The sequence below is a fragment of the Benincasa hispida genome, chromosome 1 (assembly GCF_027475165.1).
Source record: "Benincasa hispida cultivar pf3 chromosome 1, pf3_genome.v1.1, whole genome shotgun sequence".
Taxonomy (NCBI): domain Eukaryota; kingdom Viridiplantae; phylum Streptophyta; class Magnoliopsida; order Cucurbitales; family Cucurbitaceae; genus Benincasa; species Benincasa hispida.
The window spans coordinates 16,836,235-16,856,261 of NC_143478.1; the positions used below are offsets into that span (position 1 = coordinate 16,836,235).

The 20,027-nt window shown below is 37.1% G+C and overlaps 2 protein-coding genes across 2 annotated transcripts; one reads left to right on the forward strand and one right to left on the reverse strand.

The window, feature by feature from the left end:
- The first annotated feature begins 1,847 nt into the window (after positions 1-1,847).
- LOC120069424 (small ribosomal subunit protein uS19x) lies at positions 1,848-3,427 on the forward strand. Its single transcript, XM_039021163.2, has 4 exons — positions 1,848-1,920; positions 1,996-2,144; positions 2,225-2,282; positions 3,025-3,427. Exons 1-4 carry the CDS (start codon positions 1,918-1,920, stop codon positions 3,271-3,273), a joined length of 459 nt encoding a protein of 152 aa, XP_038877091.1. The 5' UTR covers positions 1,848-1,917; the 3' UTR covers positions 3,274-3,427.
- A 1,322-nt stretch (positions 3,428-4,749) lies between these two features.
- Positions 4,750-9,671, reverse strand: CFM3A (CRM family member 3A). The gene is made up of 9 exons (XM_039021162.2): positions 8,213-9,671; positions 7,045-7,540; positions 6,829-6,959; positions 6,391-6,741; positions 5,966-6,122; positions 5,600-5,892; positions 5,421-5,480; positions 5,246-5,332; positions 4,750-5,150 (listed from the first exon to the last, which is right to left on the reverse strand). The coding sequence occupies exons 1-9, from the start codon at positions 9,125-9,127 to the stop codon at positions 4,974-4,976; spliced, it is 2,667 nt and encodes an 888-aa protein (XP_038877090.1). The 5' UTR covers positions 9,128-9,671; the 3' UTR covers positions 4,750-4,973.
- Positions 9,672-20,027: the final 10,356 nt, after the last annotated feature.

Consider the following 20,027-nt stretch of genomic DNA (forward strand, 5'->3'; position numbering starts at 1 on the left):
GTTCCAACCGCACTTGTCTTCGTCGTCGACCGGAAACAGTGATCGAATAGCCGAAGCTGCAACTCGGAGCCGCATCGTTTCCAGCTGCGCCGTCCTCTCCATCCCCATGTTGCTGATTCTGGTCGACGTCAGATCACGACGGTTCCGACCGATTTGTCTGTTGGGGTAAGTTTTGGTTCCCTTTTTGGCAGCCCATTGTCATTTGAGATTTTTGGGCCTAAGCTAACCTTCACCTATGGAATTTGTGGTTGGTTTCAGGAACGTGTGGCGGTGAATGAAGTTTTCGAGTGGAGTAAGGATTCGTTTTGGGATAGTTCGTTATCCCGAGGTAAGTAGTTTACTGTCGGTTTTGCCCTAAGATCTTGATAACCTGTTGAAAAAATTCTTATGTCATGTATGAGTAGACTGTGATAAAGTCGATGTATGGGTAACTATGCTAATTCATGACCTTGATTGCATGCTTATGTTTGTCTGAGGTTTTAATGACTGTTAGTTTTAGGATTCATGATTGTATGTTTATGTCCATATGAGATTTTAGTGATTGTTAGTGTTACCATTAGGCTATGCACATCGCATGTGTGAGCTTTTGGGCCCACACCCTATGCTTATGTACGGTATTCTTTTTGGGATCACCACTTGTGTTTATGCCAGTGACCTTTGTGTCACTTCTTATGAAAGCGTGCCTTCGGATTCACCCCTTATGCTTATGCATATGCTTATGATGCCCTTGTGCATTTTGGTCCAATGGAAAGACTAACAGACCACTGAGTGGGCCGCTTATTGAGTATACTTTTATACTCACCATTTTCTTTCCCTATTTTTCAGGTAAGGGTAATGACAGACCGGCGCATGACAAGTGAGATCCGTGACCTGGCCATTAGGACGACTGACTACTTTCACACTTAATATCATGTTTTTTGGAGTCTGGTTTAGGAGTTGGGCATTTTAAACTCTCATGCAAAATTTATTAATTTTATTATTTGACTATTTAATTGTTTTCATTTTAAAGTTGGGTTTAGGAGTACCTGGAATGGTAAATTTTTATTTTATTTTATTTTATTTTTGTTTTAGTTTATTTATTAGTATTTAATTATGTTTTCTTATCTTTGCTCATTTGAGCACTATTAAATAAAATTCTGGCTCTTTTATTTGATGGTTTAAAAGAAAATGTACGGTTAAGCCTATGCATGCATGAAGTAGCATCCTAGAGATAAGTAGGAAAGTAGGGTCGTTACACATGAAGTCTAAATAATAATAATAATAAAGAAAAAAACTCTCATTTATATCAAATAAACGAATACATATATCACAATATATATAAAATTTCTCTACAAGTTAAAAAAAAATAGAGAAAAAAATGCAAATATTACAATATATATCAAATGTGTACATCCAGTGTATATATAAAAGAAATTTGAAGAATATGGAAAGTTGTGGGTATTTGAAAAATATTATGATTTAATATATATTTTTATAAAAAAAACACATCTCATTTAAAACTCTTTTTTTCTTTCCTATTCTTAAAAATGTATAATTAATTTATTGTTAAAATTAAATGGTATTTATTATAATTTTTAAAGAAAATTATTGTAACGAAGAAAACCTTGAATATGACTGAAATATAGGTTTTAATAAGGCCTTCAGTAGAAAGCCCTTTTTCAATGGGCGCTTCGTTGTTTGGATCTACACAGCCCATTTTCTTCATAGCAGTTTATCTACGGGCCCAATTAATTGTATTTGGGGCCGAAGTTGAGTATTTATGTGTTACAGGTCCTTTTAGGCAAATATAATTGCAGTCCAGGGCTTGAAACATTATATATGATCTTAATGGACAATTTCACTCCACTCAAAACCCTAGCAGCCAGAATCGCCATTTGCACTCAGTTTACGGTTTCTTCTGATTTCTGAACTCCAACCATGGTAAGGCTCAAAGAATTCCCATCATTTTGTTATGAAGTGACTGTACTCCATCTGACCTAAATTTCATGTTCATAGGCGGACGATAATCCCGATGTGGCGGCTGCAGGAGTGCCGAAGAAGAGGACCTTCAAGAAGTTCAGTTTCCGTGGAGTCGATTTGGATGCTCTCCTCGACATGTCCACTGACGAGCTTGTCAAGCTCTTCACTGCCAGGGCTCGCAGAAGGTAGTTCAAATGATATATGGTAATCTTGTGGAATGATCTAATTTGCTGGTTTTGACGCTTCTCTCAATCTTCTGTTTCAGGTTCCGAAGGGGTCTGACAAGGAAGCCAATGGCTCTGATCAAGAAGCTGCGCAAAGCGGTAATTGCTACATTTCTTATTTTTGTTCCATTTTGTAACTCTAAAAGTAAATTTCAACTTTTGCTTTTTTGAAAATCTAATTCCCGTTTATGTGATTTCTTTCACCAACTCTGGTGCGTGCATGTCTAGTTGGTTATGACTTATGAGTGTACTGGATAGAAGAATAGAAATCCACATTAGCATAGTGTAGTATTATCAAGTCCGTGGGTTGTATGGTTTTATTGGTCGATATTCGATTAGTGGTTTTTGGGAAGAAATTTGGTTTGTTTCCTTTAACTACTTTTAACTTCAGTGTGTAACATAGAAGCCTGTCTTTTGATTATCCCATCAGACGGGGATGGTTCAGGTGGATAAACGCATAGAATATCCCTTACGCATTGTCTTTGTATAAATGTGGGTGTTTAGTATGATTGGTTGCCTGAGATATTGTTCAAGCACAAGGTTCGCTTGAAATTCCCATTATTTGAGCAATTCTCCCCTTTTTCATTTATTGAATTTTGAATTAGTGGTGATATGGAATGAAAATCTCCTACATGATTCTTGATGATTCAAGAATGTGACTCCTAATATAAACAAAACCTCAACCAATCATGACTTGCTTCTTTCCCCATTGGCTTTCCATTCCGATGAAATTCTTTTTCCTGTATTCTACAGTTAAATGTTACTGATTACTGATGATTTTTTATGGGTTAATGGCTTGGAGATTGTAATATCAATCTTATATGTTTCCTCATCTCTACAGAAACGCGAGGCACCGCCGGGTGAGAAGCCAGAACCCGTTAGAACTCACCTTCGCAATATGATCATAGTACCTGAAATGATTGGAAGTATCATTGGAGTTTACAATGGAAAGACCTTCAATCAGGTTGAAATCAAGCCTGAGATGATTGGCCATTACCTAGCTGAGTTTTCTATATCGTACAAGCCTGTTAAGCATGGTAGACCTGGTATTGGTGCTACTCACTCGTCGAGGTTCATTCCTCTTAAGTGAAAAGAGAAATACCATTTGTCAGGATTGGATTATACTCTGCTTTTCTTCAAGTTTTATGGATATTTGTTTATTTTAACTTATTAGTCTATTTTTGGCTACTTTTTGACTGGAGTTTAATTTCTATAAACAATGAAAGATGATTTTGATGGGTTCAGACGCAGGTTCCTGGTTTTTCTTTTTCCATCTAAAGGTTAACGAAGTCATCTAGTCGGCTCTAAGAATGCTTAAGCTGTACTTGGGATGCCTTTGCGTATATTCTTTAAGGTTCTTTGTTTTCGTTATTTTGAAGCCGTGTTGTCTATTTGACTAGAGGATGCTCTTCCTATAATCTTCAGTTGTGTTGATGGGCACAAGGTTGTCACTGGTACTGGTTGATTCATATGATTAGGCTTAACTCGAAGATAGATAACCTTTGTGTTATGGTTTTATTATCACAACTCAACCCTTTTCTCTGGGTAATTAGTTATCATCTATTTCTGATTTTAAAAGTGTAATGTATATAAATTGTTTGATTCTACATGAAGCTTCGATTGATAATTTTGGTGTTCTCAGAAAGTGACGTTGCAAGTGATCACAAATTTTCTGGAACTTGTGCTTCAAGTGTTTAAAACCCACCATTGAAGAAATACTACTTGAGATTAATTATTTTCTTTTAATGATGGAAATTGGCATGTTGTAAATCATCATATTCTTCTTTCTCAGCCCTTTTTTTCAACATATAAATTACCATTTGAGATAGGGATTTGAATTTGACTTGTAAGTTTTTGGATAGTTTAACCAATGGAGTCATATTCACTTGTTGGATTTATTTTTCAAGTTATAAATCGCCTGTTAAATTAAGCTGTTCAAATAGAGGTTGATATTCTAAATTTGATAAGAAGTTAAACTTTGAGCCACGCTTAAGTTAGTCAATTTATGTAGTTCGATGCTTGTTCGTGCTTGCATCTATTTGAATCAACCTAACTTGATCCATCAAACATTTGAGTAAAAACTTGTAAAATGAAGCCCCGATGATTTAAATTGAGTCAGCTTGGCCATGTGCGATACTCACTTCATGACCACATCAGGAAGTTCTCAATTTAGCAACAACGTAGAAGAAAATTCTGGGAGTTGGCAACATTTTCTTATACATGGTAGTGCATTTCCTAAATGGCTCACTCCGGGGAAGCCAAGGACCTTGCAACTCTTATCACTTGCCTCCATCTTGAGTACTGGAAATTAAACATTACAACAGCATCAACCAAGTGTCTATAGTAACTTCCCATTTTCCATTTTGATGGTCATCGACTGTTGACAGCAGAACTTTGCAACAACAATTAAAAATTTTATTCTTTAACGTTGAATTCAATCCAAAAAAAAAAAAAAAAAAAAATGAAAACCCAATCAAAAGGTATTAGGGAATTTTCAATCAGAAGAGTTTTTCAAAATTTGTTTGCCTAACTCGTTTCAATGTTCGACTATGGAATTTCTGCCGTATGGTATCAAGATTGGAGCGTTTCAACTTTCAAAAATAGCAAAACAATGGTATTTTTTTATTTACACGTTCTCAGCTCATTGGCCAGACATATTGCTAGTATACAACTCTCAACTGTTACACTCACTTCTGAGTCTCTTATCCTTACCACCAGCTCCTCTATCCCTTTGTTCGCCCTGTTATATTGTTTCATTCTTCTTTGTCAAGCACGTCGTGTTAGATACTTTTATATGCGACGTGATTCAGATGTCTCATATGAATATTCAACCTCAGATTCTTGTACTTGGATTTCATGTGGAAATTCCCCTTCTGGGTATTTGTCGCTAGCCATGATATCATCTTCATCTTCAATATCACTATCCTGACCATATGCGGCCTCAGTATATGTACCGTAATCTTCTTCCTACAAAAAGGGAAACAAACAATACGAACATGAGCTTAGACCTGCAGACTACACATACTAAAATAGCAGAAATGTAGTGAGAAAATTTAAATAACCTCCGAATCATTGTCAGTAGGATAAGCAGAATCCAGTTCGTTGTATAATATTTCATCCCCTTGGTCTTTCACCTTCTCCATTTGTTCCTTTTGACATAGAAGATATCAAATAAGGTATCGACTTAAAGAACCAGGGAGTTGAAATAATTTCTTACTGCAGTTGCAAGAGACTTACGATTTCGCATTTTAGTTTGTCCACTCTACTCTGCATTGCTGATATATGTTTCAGCAAAGCCTGTTTAGCAAGTTTATGAAAGAACCAAAAATTAGTAAATTTTTACTTGGTTCTTTATCTACAAGTTCATATGCATGAGGGACTTTTCTACTATTTGAAAAGAAACTTAAATGTAGTACCTCATGCCTTTGAAGCTCGATTGAGCGTGCTAGAGCCTTCCTCTTTGTCAAAAGATTTTTGGGTCTCAGGAAGGATGGCCGTTGATAATCTTTTCCTCGATAAACGATTATAGCATATGCTTTGGAGACTTTGTCAATAGAAACTAGGACACCCCCACTCTCAGCTTCGAGTTGCAAAGCAATTTTTTTGACATGGTCAAAGGAATTAGCCTTTATCATGATCTTCACCAATTCGCGATACTTCCAATGCAAGTGCATGTTCTCCACTGTGCCATCGAAAACCTCACGCCTACCTGAAATAACAACATTCCATTGAGTGATTGCAGATTCTGAATAAATTGAACATGGTGGAGGGAGTTGTTTTACCTAGAAGCAAGAAAGCTTTCATTCGTAGACCAAGCTTACGAAACATGAATCTTTCCTCCTCAGTTATGCTATCAGGTTCAGCCTGCCGCTTTGCTGGTGTCATAAATGCTTCTACCTTAGATAATGCTTGCTCAGCTTTCACCAACTTTCTTTCAGCCTGGAGAAGACAGATAATTCAAATAAAAAAAGATTCTACTACATAGAGATAAGAAGTCCTATATCTTAAATGGTCACTGCACGAGTTATATTTATAATGTCAGCATCGGATGGAGATTGACAAAATCAAATCTCATATTCTCCAGTGCTGCCAAAAAGGCAGGTTTCATTTGCAATATCAAAAGCAGAATTCTAGATGAAGTAAAGGCAACTAACAATTTGAAGAACATCTCAGATAGCAGCTTTTAACTTAAATTCAAGAAACTCACAAAAGCAAGCTTCCTTTCCAACTTCCTAACAAGATCGGTGTGCCTCAATCGTTCAGCTTCCTGCATTACTTTTTCCTTATGCTCGTCATCCAGAGGCTTTCCCCATTTTGCATCAGCATCTAGTGTTTCCTCTAGAGAACCAGCAATTCCAGATTGCTCTGTTTTCTCAATGTCAGGTACCACCAAGGCTGATGCTTTCAACCTTGCCTGTTCTTCTTCATCTTGTAGAGACTTTGCCAGCCTCTCCCTTTCTAGCAATGCTTCAGTGACCTCAGGCGACAAGAAACTCTTTCCTCTATAGAATACCAGAAAGTCTTTGTTTCTTGACAGAAGAATGCCTCCTGTCAATTTCTACATCAACCAATTAAACACTCAATTCATCTGCTCGATATAAAGTAACGTGAATATACCACGTTTATCCATAAAAATAAACGTTACCTTGATCTCTTCAGCCATTCTCTCACTAGTAGTCAGCTGCACACCTCGTTTCAGGGCAATTTTTGCAATTGAACTTCGTTCCCACAATTTAGCCATTGCCACGGCTAAACCTTGAAGCTGCCTATTTCTGCCTGTATAGTGTATACACAAAAAATATCACCACCTACAGCAGTTGTCACTAAGAATTTATTTCAACATATACAATCAAGAACATACCTAGTGCAAAATGAGGAGGAAGTCTTCTGGCAAGTCGTCTTAAGGCTGTAGCGTCCTTAGTTCCAAGAGAAGATCTCACTCCATAGGGAAGTATTCTAAATGGAGGTTCATAATCAGGAACTACTCCTGGGAGCAAATCTGCATCGACAGGTAAAGGATCCAATCCTGGCCAGTCTGTGTATCTTGGACCCAAACTATCCAGTAATTTATCTACTTCATCCTCATAATTCACTTTTACTTCTGCCAATTGTTTGCTGCACTGCTCACCCTCTGTGGAACTTTCTGCTCTTTTTGGTTGCGACTCATAAACATTATGGTGAGAAGAGGATTCAGAAGGAACTATAGCACTGACACCAGTTTCAGGTGAAGTAGCGATTGCATTTCTCTTGTAAATCCGTTTGTTAAATTGTGGTGCTTCAGGAAGCTCATAGCTTACACCTCTATATAGAGACAATGAAGTTCCCGACCTCCAAATAACCAGTCCACCAGTTTTTCTCTGTTAAAAGAAGAAATAGGAGAAGATAAATTATCACACACAGCAAAAAAAGAAATCATATCTGTTAAGAAGTTTTTGTGAACATAACCATTTCTTACAGAGCTCAAAATCAAAATGTGAACATCAATAAATTTGCTGTGTAATTTTAGATGGTTCTCAATGTGCTTAGATCAAGCTGTCACCACAACGTTGCAAAAATTTGTCCCAGCAGGCAGCATCTAATCATGAACGTTACATTCAAAATAGGCCTATTTGGTCTGTTTATCAAGAGCAGATAGATGGTCGCATGTCAACAAAAGAAGATCATATATAATTTCATGTTTTCACATTGGCTGTGTCTCATAAAGACATGGCTCTCAAACAGTCGTCTCAGCATCAATTGGCAACTCTTACAATAAAAACACACAATGTGTATGGCTAAGCTCATGTCCAGCCTATGCTAGGAAAGGAACTTTGCAAGCAAGGAGGTCCTTCCTTGCGGTCATTTGATCTTCTATCTACCATGGGAGTTTCCAATCAGTTTATCGATTTATAATGACTACTTCATTCGCTAGCTTAATCATCTGCCTTTTGCGAGATAATACTATGAATTTGGAAATCAAATAGCTTGTATTTTACAAATGCCAAAAACTTCATTAACAAACAAATCAAACAACTGCATAGAAAGCAAACCTCCAATATCTCGTGCATCCTTTTCATGTTAAGTGCAGGAGGACCTTCAATTTTAAGCCTCACAATCTCTGAAGATCTCCATTTTTCATGAATGACATCCACAACAGCCTGAGTCACTCCTCCACCGCCTATCTTCATCTTGTGCTTTTTCTGGAACGTCAAGTTCCTCAGCCTCCTCAATTCTGGCTCAGGAAGAGTCAATTCTGCCAAAGATGTCCTGCCCCTTCTCCTTGTCGAATCCCCATTTGCATCTTCCTTTTCTTTTGGCTTCTCCCATGGAAACCTAACTTCTCCATTACTTCCAAACAGGTTCTCATCTCCCATAGGCGATTCCTTAGAAAACCCACCTCGAGTATTAGGCAACATTCCTTCCTCAACATAAAATATCTCCTCCACGGACCCCTTTTCAATGGCTCTCTCTTGCCTCTTCTCTTTATTCTCATCGGTCATGTACCCAAATTTCTTCAGTTTCCTCACAATTTTCTCCATTGTACTTCCCCCTCTTCCATCATCATCAATCCGACTACTACCGCTATAACTCTTCGAAAAATCTGAACTAGAATTTGGAACTTCATTCTCATCGCTACTGGGATAATCCAACACAGCGCGTGGTGGTTTTGGGCGATTTTGTTTCGCAGTTTCGTTCCATTTGTCTATCCAACTATCTCGACATAAGTTTCTCCTCAAACTATATCGGGAAATGGGTTTTCGTGTGCTTAAACTCCCATACGAAATTCGATTGGAAAATGTATCGGTCGTAAAAGCATAAAACGAAGCGCAGGAAGAGCGGTTTCTGAAGACAATCGACGAACCATACTTCAGTAAAACTTGAGAACCATGGAATTCAGAGAAGGAAATTTGAAATGTGTCGAAGAAGTTCGTGGCATGGCATAAACGACTGTGTAACAGAGCCATAGCTGATTACAGAAGCATAATTGCTTGCCAGACCACAAAGGAAGCAGAGAGAAATGTAAAATCAGATAATGGAAGGTGGGAACTCACTAAGCTTCAACGGGATTTTGGGTCTTACTGTCGAAGCCAGAAAAGCAGTTCTGTGTTCTCTACTTCTCTGATTGTGATTCTGTCAGTCTCGAAAGTTATCCCTGGCGATGGCGGGGAAATACGTTTGGTGTCTGTTTAGCTTCAACGTATCTCTTTCCACCAAAAGCCCGAGATACGTTCCAGTCAGCCGCCACGTCGCCGTCGTAAGAGGCAATCGTTCGATGTCGCCGCCTGAGAACGCCGCTGCAAAATCGTGTGGGAGATTGGATTTTGAGAAAAGTGGACGTCTACTTGATTTTTCAGGGGCAAGTAGGACTTTTCACCTCTAAAATGTCCAAGCATTACACAAACGAAATTTTTGTTGATTAATGTCCCGCTTGATAAACAAATGAAACCTTATACTTGCATCAAGCCGACTATGATAATTTGTATAATGTCGTGTAAAGGGTAGTCATATATCATAATCTTAATACTATGACCATGTTTATAGTGATATTCATTCTTAACACTATGACCATGTTTATAGTGATATTCATTTTTCTTGCTGAAGCATAGTAAAGTATAAAAATAAATATTATAATAGATATAGTCATCAAATGACTACGATAGACATATCACTCCTAACATGATAGTGGGCTTGACATAAATAAAAAATTAGATTTTATGTGTTTGTAGAGGATGATAGATGGGCAATTTGTACGGATGACCCAAAAATTGGGCCCAAAATATCAGGACCCATTTTTAAAAAATAATGTCAATTGACCATCTGCTGACATCATCGTCATACCATAAATTGTCCTTACACCGGCTTCACGAGGTAAATCTCGCTCTCGTTTGATTAAACGCTCTCGCTCTCGCTCTCGCTTGAAATTCCCTGATTTGATGTGATTGCTCGTCAGTGTACTATTGATTTGACAAAATGTCACGACGGAAGCCTCAAATCAAATCAATAATACCTAAACACAATACAATGGTGATTTCTTTAAACTTTAAACTCCATTTTAAAGGTGATTACTTCTCTGGTTTTCGATGGTATTTTGTTGAACGAAGATTTTTCGAACGGGAATTTCCAAGACGAGGCTTTCTAAAAAAGAAAGTTTTTTTAGAAAGGTGAATTATTTTGAGTCTGTTTAATTATTTTTTATGTGTTATTTCTGGAAATGTAGCATTACGAAATTTTGTATTGGGAGAGAGTAAGAAAGAGGGAGAGTAAGAAAGAGGAAGAGTAAGAAAGAGAGCGAGATTTTGAGAGAGAGCGAGATTGAGAAGGTGAGATTTTGAGCGAGAGCGAGAGCGAGATTTTGAGAGAGAGCGAGAGTACACTTCAATTGCATGTACAACTTAATGAAAAATGTTCTCTTGCTTTGTAGGATGACAGAAAAGTGTCTATTTATTCGATTTAGGGGTGATTGGGATGAGGATGAAAGTTGGAGGACAATTGAAAGGAATCATTGTGCCTCCTACATTAAATTATGAAGAACTTAAATCTTGCATTTACAGGGCTACAAAAGTCAGTTCTTCAGAGTTTGATCTTATCTTGAAAGTTAAATATAATCTTGAATTTGAAGCCCCTCCACAATGCATAATGGATGATGATGATGTTCACTTCCTTCTTTTGTGAGAAGAGCTTAATAGACTTATAGCTGTAACGTTGAAGTCTAAACAGGGCGAAAGGGTTGAAATGGGGTTTGGAAATGTGAGTTATAATGATACGGCTGTGGACAAACAATACGAGGAATCATATCAGTTTTGTCGAGAAGAGGATGATATTCCATTGTCTACCAACATTGTACCATCAACATTCGATTATATGGATTGTGGTTCTTCAGTAGATGTGGATGTGAATGAGCAACTAAGAGGATTGAATGAAATGGATCGTGATCATGGAGATGTGTGTCGTTCTATAGTAGCTTCAGTGGTTCCACCATCTGTGTCTTCAAGTCATAGGATAAAGTTGATTATGCCTGACACCTCTTCATCTGGGACAGAGGATGTTGAAGTTGGTCAACTATTTTTAAGCAAAAAGGACTTGAAAATGAAATTATCTATTCTGTCCATCAACAGAAATTTTGAATTTAAGGTCAGGAAATCAACCAAATCTTTGTTCACTGTCAAATACATTGGGGAGACATGTAAGTGGAGCCTTCGTGCAGTCAAAATGGAAGGGCCTGATATATTTAAGATCACAAAGTACTACAGTTCGCACACATGTTCCATAGGAATTTTGAATCATGACCATAGACAAGCAACTGCTATGGTTGTTGGTCAACTCATCAAAGATAAGTTCACGGACATAGGACGTTACCTTGTCATATCGTTGAGGATATGAGGAGAGATTATGGCGTGAATATAAGTTATGATAAAGCGTGGCATGCAAGGGAAGCCGCGTATGATCTCACTAGAGGTACTCCAGAATACTCATACTTCATACTACATGCTTATGGAGAAGCGCTAAAAATAGAGAATCCGGGTACAGTCTTTGAGATCGAACTTGAAGATGAGGTGCATTTCAAGTATATGTTTATGGCATTAGGGCCTTGTATTAGAGGTTTTGCAAGCTGTTGGCCTTGTATTATTGTTGATGGGTCGCACTTGAAAGGAAAATACAAAGGCACCATGTTGGTTGCAGTTTCTATAGACGGGAACAATCAATTATACCCACTAGTATAAGCAATAGTGGATAATAAAACCGATCGATCATTGAAATGGTTTATGTCGAACTTGAAATGCAATATCGGAGAACCCGATAATCTGGTGTTTGTGTCTGATCAGATGGTATCTATCGGCAATGGTATTTGTGCATTTTTTCCCACAACATTTCATGAATTGTGCACATTGCATATAGAACAGAATTTGGTTACAAACTTTAAGGATAGTACGGTTGTTGGGATATTTAGAGATGCAGCAAAGGCATTTCGCATGATAGAGCTCCAGACAAAATGGGATGAACTTCGCAATTTTAGAGACGGTGCTGTCACGAAATATTTGGAAGACATCGGTCTTCAAAGGTGGGCACGGGTTTACTAAATAGAACGAAGATATGATAACATGACATCCAATAGTGCATAGTGTTTCAATTCCTTAACTAAAGAGTATCGACTATTGCCCATAGTATGCTTGATTGAACATGTTAGAGGTGCTCCAATCGTGGTTCTACGAACGGAGGAATTACTGGGCATCTTGAACGACATTGCACTCTGACTACTGTGAAACAAGATTGGCAAGTGAAGCCGATAAGGGCAGACGATATCGGGTGGAGCCTATTGATTGTGGGTACACGTGCGAAATAATCGATTGAACGGTATTGTCAATCTTCACATGAAGGAATGAACATGTAAGGAATTTGACTCACTTGGTATCCCGTGTTCCCATGCAATTTTTGATACCAAGGAAAGAAATATATCAATCCACAGTCTTTGCAGTCGATTTTATATAGTGGACTCTTTAATGACTGCGTATGCGGAGCTTATAAATCCACTTGGCCACATATCTGAATGGAAAAGACCTTCTGGATACGTAGAAAAGATTATCCTTCCTTCGAAGTTTGTGCCACAAGCTGGGCGATGGAGAGTGAGAAGAATACCATCTAGAGGAGAATTTCACAGACAAATGAAATGTGGTCGGTGTGGGAATTATGGACATAACCGCCAAAATTGTACTGAACTGCTTACAACCGTGCGACATGCCGAAAATGCCAGAGACGAGACACAAACACCCCTCATCCAGTTTAGTTATAAATACCATTGATCATTTTTTCATACGTCATAATTGTAACATACTTCATACTTTTTCATACTTGTAACATACTTCATACTTTTTCATACTTGTAATATACTTCATACTTCATATTTTCATCTTGTAAACAAAAAACAATAACAAGCTAGAGTATTTATATAATAGTAATCTTCATACTCTCTCAGTCTTCATACTTGTAACAAAAATGGATAACTTCATACTCTCTCAATCTTCATACTTGTAACAAAACACAATAACTTCATACTCTCTCAATCTTCATACTTGTAACAAAAATAGATAACAAATATTCTCTCAATCTCGCTCTTTCTCACAATCTCGCTCTATCTAAACATCTCGCTCTCTCAATCTCTCTCTCTCTCTCACACACACACAATCTCGCTCTCCATGAATCTCACTCTCTCGCTTAGTTACTACCTATGCGGAGCGCGCTAAACAATTGTGTACTTCAGGCTTCATCGCTTAGTAAAGGTATACGATCGTACACTAATAACTAAACGATTGTTTGGATTTGTCTAGAAAATCGTATAGTAAAGCTAAACGATTGTTTAACTTTGGGAGCACCGGTAAACTAAATGATCGTACACTAATAACTAAACGATCGTATAGTAAAGCTAAACTATCGTTTAACTCTGGGAGCATTGGTAAACTAAACGATCGTACACTAATAACTAAACGATCGTTTGGATTTTTCTGAACATCTCGCTCTCCATGAATTTCGCTCTCTCTCACAATCTCGCTCTCTCTCTCTCAATCTTTGAACTTTGAACATTGAACCATATAATGTTCTAAGCTTAATTATGCATGTTCTGATAAAATTCTGATATTGAACTTTGAACTTACATAAAAAATACATGTTCAATTATACAATGAAAAGAGCACTAGCTCCATTATACATAAAAAAATGCATGTTTTGATAAAATTCTAATATTGAACTTTGAACTTTGAACTTTCATAAAAAATATATGTTCAATTATACAATGAATATTTTTACATACATAAAAAAATAAATGAATTTTTTTACATACATAAAAAATACATGTTTAATATATATAAAAAATATGAAGTGTTTGCCTATAGTTGACATGCTAATTGCATCCTATATTCACTCATCTTCTCCTGAGTGATTACGAATGGATCAACACCAGTCACCAGGTGTTCGATTGACCCGTGTTGTATGTCGACGTTCATAGGTGGCGAGATTTTCCACCAGGCTATGGATAGGTTCAACTTTGATCGATCCACGTCACAGTAATGAAGTAGGGATGGTACTGTGACCGTCTGGCTCTAGCCAATTCACCAGCGTTGTCATTGGTGTGTATGATGGAAGTGAATCGAATATGAATATATGGCCTCTGTTAATGTCCATTGCAAGGACCATCTAGTGGTCACTGATATTCATCGCCGTATAAACGAAATCCACATCTGCCCATTTGACATCGAATTTATTGGTGACGTAGACTTATACGTGTCTTCATCTTCCCATGCTAGGGCAGCCTCCAGAAGTGACTTATTCTTTATTCGTTTAAATACCCCGCCACGAGCATTAAGGTGACTCTGTCAAATAAAATGAGAATTTAAGTAAAAAAGTAAAGACCAGGAAACTTAACGAAATGAGAAGTTAAGAAACGAAATATCAAAATTTACTGTTACACCAATTGGCAAAATGGTGAACTTGTGCATGCACATGTTGGGCCGGGTATAAAATTTATCTTTCATAAAATAAAATAAAGTATTTATGGTATACACGAAAAATTAATATGTCAGTAGTACAAGATAGCCAACATGTAAAGACGTAAAAACTAGGACACTTAATATGTATCTTCATCTTCCCATGCTAGGGCAGCCTCCAAAAGTGACTTATTCTTTATTCGTTTAAATACCCTGCCACGAGCATTAAGCTGACTCTGTCAAATAAAATGAGAAGTTAAGTAAAGAAGTAAAGACCAGGAAACTTAACGAAATGAGAAGTTAAGAAACGAAATATCAAAATTTACCGTTACACCAATTGGCAAAATGGTGAACTTGTGCATGCACATGTTGGGCCGAGTATAAAATTTATCTTTCATAAAATAAAATAAAGTATTTATGGTATGCACGAAAAATTAATATGTCAGTAGTACAAGATAGCCAACATGTAAAGACGTAAAGACTAGGACACTTACATCGTACTCGACCAACGAATTCAGGGTAATCAATTCCTTGAAGAATTGCTTGGCGAGTGGTTTAAAGAAGTTTTCTTGAACCTCGTTGTCTGTATTGTCGTCCGAGATCCAGCCCATCATTTCTGTCAGGATATTGTGTGGAACATCGTGTGCTACGTTATATGTGACGATCGATCTGGATATTGACGTAGCTACACCTGGGAGAGGATGTTTAACCACACTTTTTTTCTTTACTTGGGCTGAGGGGGTATATTTATCAACAAGTTTTCTCTTACGACTAATTCTTCGAGATTCCTACACAAACAGATAACAAAACGTTACTCATCAAGAAATATAAAAATATAAACAAAGATTACTGATCAATAAATTACTCACTAGTGGAATTCCTTCTGTGTCATAACAATCCCAGAAGTGTCGGCCTCTGGGATTCTAGACATGTCAGCCTCTGTATGTGGCATGGTGAGTAAGGTAGACATGTCGGGCTCTATTTGTGGGACGTCGGCCTGTATAGGTTCGACATCAATTAGTAATGTCGTGGAAGTGGTGGTATTGGGCTGTACAGGGGGGGTGGGAGTAGGTGAAGTGGTGGTATCGAGCTGTAGAGGGGGGATGGGGATGTGAGTGTCAGAGGCAGTCGCAGTCGTATCGGGATCCCAAAATGGGATGGGTGACAGGTCGTCTCCTCATTCACCGTGGAACCCTTCAATTAGTAAAGTAAAATGGTGAGTTCACGAACATGTAAAAACTAAACACATAAAGACATAAAATGATGCAAACCTTGCACATACACTGCAACAATGATAGGATGGCTGACAATTTCCCTTTCATGCCAATCATGTTTTCCTCCATACTGGATACACGACTATCTAAACCCGATATACGGCCATCCAACTCGATAGTGAGCTGTCAATGGACCGCAGGTATGAATAAATAGACTCGTCAGGATTGGCTCCCTCCCTGCGACGGGCAACACACTCAGAACATTCCTCATCCACAGGTCGCTCTATACCGGAGTCTACAAGATAGACATCAACTTGGTTCAACTCGTCCTCCTCGCGTACGTCCCCCATCATATCATGGAACATATCATCACTAGGTGTATATGTCCCTCCTTCCAGCCTTCCATATTCAACATCCTCGTGCTCAGAATGCTCAGATTCATCCCCTCCCTCCACCCTAACAACCTCATCATTGTCATCTCCACGATGATCATCACCGTCACTTTCACTTTCAGAACTACCCCCCTCACTCGTCGACCTATTGCCACTTTCAGAACTATCATCATCTGCACCTAGCTCAAATATAGGTCGTCATTCCACTGGGGTATCCCGAAACTCCCTTTCAAAATTTGACATGACAGTTCCCTCTTTAACCTTTATCTGTATTAACAACTCAGTAAACTGGTTAGTGTCAATTTAACAACCAGATAAACATATTATGCATAGAGTAAATGTACATTGTTAGACTCGAATATCTCTCTCTCTAGTACTTTGAAGGATACTGAGTGGGAGCGTGACCATCGTAATATACGGGGCAAAGTCATCTTGCTCCTTCGCTCCGCAATATTCCCAGCTATCGATGAAGCTAGGATCTCGTACGACTATACCTAAATAAAATTTTAAATATATTAAGAACAATAGTAATGTTAGATTAAACAACACGATTATTATGTTAATCAAATTTACGTGGAACATTTGTGGAAATCCACGTAAGGAGTACTTCACAACGTAGTTTTTATTTGCTTTGACCCTCGTCTTATATAGTCTGCTCTTATCATTCAACGTAGTCTTTAGGGCATCCAATGTCCTCTCCCAAATAATGGTACCCCAATCAAGACTATTGTAGTACTCCAAATTTTGAATGTACTTGAAATGTTTGAGGTCTGCATTTTTCTGTTTGTTTTTCCCCATCATTGCGACCTCAGTATAGTAAACTAGGCGGATCTTCACAACATCATCATCATTTTCAAACTCTAAGTCCTTATATTTTTCTTCAAGTTGACGGAGGTGTAAAGTGTCCTTCGTCACTCGATTACCAAAATAATTGATAGCAAGTTCATATGAGGATTGCTGGTTCCGATCAACTCGTGTTGGGGATTGCCACAAACCACTCATCAACAAAAAGTCATCCTTCGAAAAAGTGACAACCTTCCCACAGACAGAGAATGACATTGAGTCTGATCTTGTCCTCTTCACTTCTCTAAGCAACATGTGATGGACAATTAGGCTGTTAAACACCATATCAACATCTACAAATCGCCCAAAAACTATTCTCTTGAACATGTCCAACTGCGTTGGCATGAGCTTCTCTTTGACAATATTGTTTGCATTAGCAATGTGGGCCAAGCTGGTTACTTGACCGGGAAATCGGTCGGCTTCAACTATTTTGAAACGTGTAGCCATCTTAAATCACTCCTGCATGAAATAAAAATTCAATCAGTAAACTCCTTCAAAAAAAAAAAAAAATGTAAAACAACATTCTGTTTAAATCTCGCTGAATTCACTCTCGTTAGACTCGCTCTCACTGGTGTTGCTCTCTCCCGTATCGCTCTCTCGAGTATTGCTCTCTCCGGTGTCGTTCTCTTCGGTGTCGCTCTCACTTATCTCCCTTGCATTCTCTCTTTTTGCTCGTCTTCAACCACATAACACATCGAAAACCAGAAAAATAAACAAAAAAAACCATAGGTTCACTTATCTCGCTCACATTTTCTCTTTCTGGTGTCGTTCTACCAATTTCACTCTCACTTATCTCGCTCACAAACTCTTTCTACTCGTCTTCAACCACAGAACACATCGAAAACCAAAAAAAACAAACAAAAAAAATCATACGAGTGTATTTCTAAACTCAGAACGACCTACAAAGCCCCATTACCGATCAGTGTAAGACATTTTCAGGCACATATTGAAAGATTTACCGATCAGATTCGATTTGTCGGCGGCAGTAGAATCGTTTGCAAGCCGGAAATAGTTTTTTCGTTTATGAGCGATACGAAGCCGTTAGCCTTGGAAAATTTGAATGAAGAATAGTTTAGTTTTGGTGGGTTCCCGGTAAAAAGGTACGAAGACAAAGAAGTAAGGGCAATTTACGTAATTTGGTATGACGATGATGTCAGCAGAGGGTCAATTGACATTATTTTTAAAAAATGGGTTAAATTTGACATTTTGGATCTAATTTTTGGGTCATCCGTATAAATTTCCCATGATAGATCATTAATTAATATGCTTGATAAAGGGTACATAGCCTCTAAAAAAAAAAAGTAAGAAAAGGGATCAAACCAATCTAAAAACTAGAGTACTCAAGATCAAAGTACTTTATTTGTTGGAGTAAAAAAGCTTAAAAATCGAAACGTTTTATGCAAGGATTTTTGCTTCCCGTTTCTTATTTGATAAGTAGGAATTACCCTAGGATGACTTGTTGTAATAAAATAATTTTTAAAATTTTACTTTTTGAGGGATCAGATTCTATTCTACCCATGGTTTAAAAAAACTGTAAATTTCTGTCTCCTTTCTCATTTGCTTATTCTATGTTTTCTTCTTTTCTTACTTCTTCTCCTCTCTATTCTCTTTCGTTCCACCATGGCTTAAGCACCAACGACTCAAAAAGGTGAACTCTCAAAGAAAGACATTGTGTAATCAAATTAAGGGCTAAACTGGACTTTTGGGTTGTATGGTCAAACAAGCACCTTTCAACAAGTAGATCTTGAAAAGTTACATGGATTAAAAAAAATCATCCAATTTGGTTAATTAAGCTCAAAGTTATGACATTTCAAAGTTGAAATTTTCCTTAAAAATTTTTGAAGCATTAAAAGTTAAAATGCCTTAATCATTCGTTTAGTTTACAAGTGTTGTTGGTAAAACACATGAAGAAATGTAAAAAAAATGAAGCCATTTGATTAAATCAAATTAAAACGAGGCAAATATAATTTTTTGGGAAGATTGTCACACACTCATGTATTACAATAATGTGATGCAGAGTTGCGACAACTATCTTTTGAATATTCACAACAATTAAAGTGAACAATTAGAAGATTTAGCCTATAGATCAAAGATATATACCTCAACTACTTGACCTATGTTCAGATTGCTAGTCACAACAACCTAGTTGAAATGTTAGAGACATGTTTTCTTTATTTGCAAATGTTGATACATATATTCTTCTCTTTATTGTAGTAAACATCACCCTTCCATCTAAAGTCTCTTACATTCGTAAACCTTCAACTTTACAATAACTTGAATGCAATATTTAGGACAACAATTGTGGAGTAAATGATCGAACTTTCAATTTTTAAGGAAAAAGATCATGCCAATTTTTTTAGTATAATAACTATAAGATTGGTGAATCAAACCTTCAACCTCTAAAAATGAATGTTACATGAATTACTGATGAACTAAACTCCGTTTGCATTTTCTTTCTTTTTCTTGCCACTCATTTTGTCTACTTCAACATTTGCATCTCATTCTCCAAAAAATATATATATTTTTTTTGTTAAAGTTCCATTTTGATTCGGGTGCATATTATTTGGGTAAATAAGGGAGTGGAAGAATAAAAATAATTTTGTGCTAATATATATACCAAGTTCCCATGGTAATAATTATTTAAATTAGAATTGAATCATAATTGGCACGTTTTGAATTTTGTTTCATAAATAGATAAATAACTAAAGAAAGAACATATTCACTTTTGCTTTTGGAAATTTCTTGAAGAAATTGGCATTATACCATTCAACAATGAAACTCAATCTATGGTCGATGAATTTTGTGTTTATCATCATAAAACTATTCATAAGTCTTTTTTCTTTTCTCTAAAAGTTGTAACTCCGTGGTGTACATTAAAATTGATTAGAAAAATAACCAAACTAAAATTTTGTTTTGTTTTTGTTTTTAAAAAATTAACGT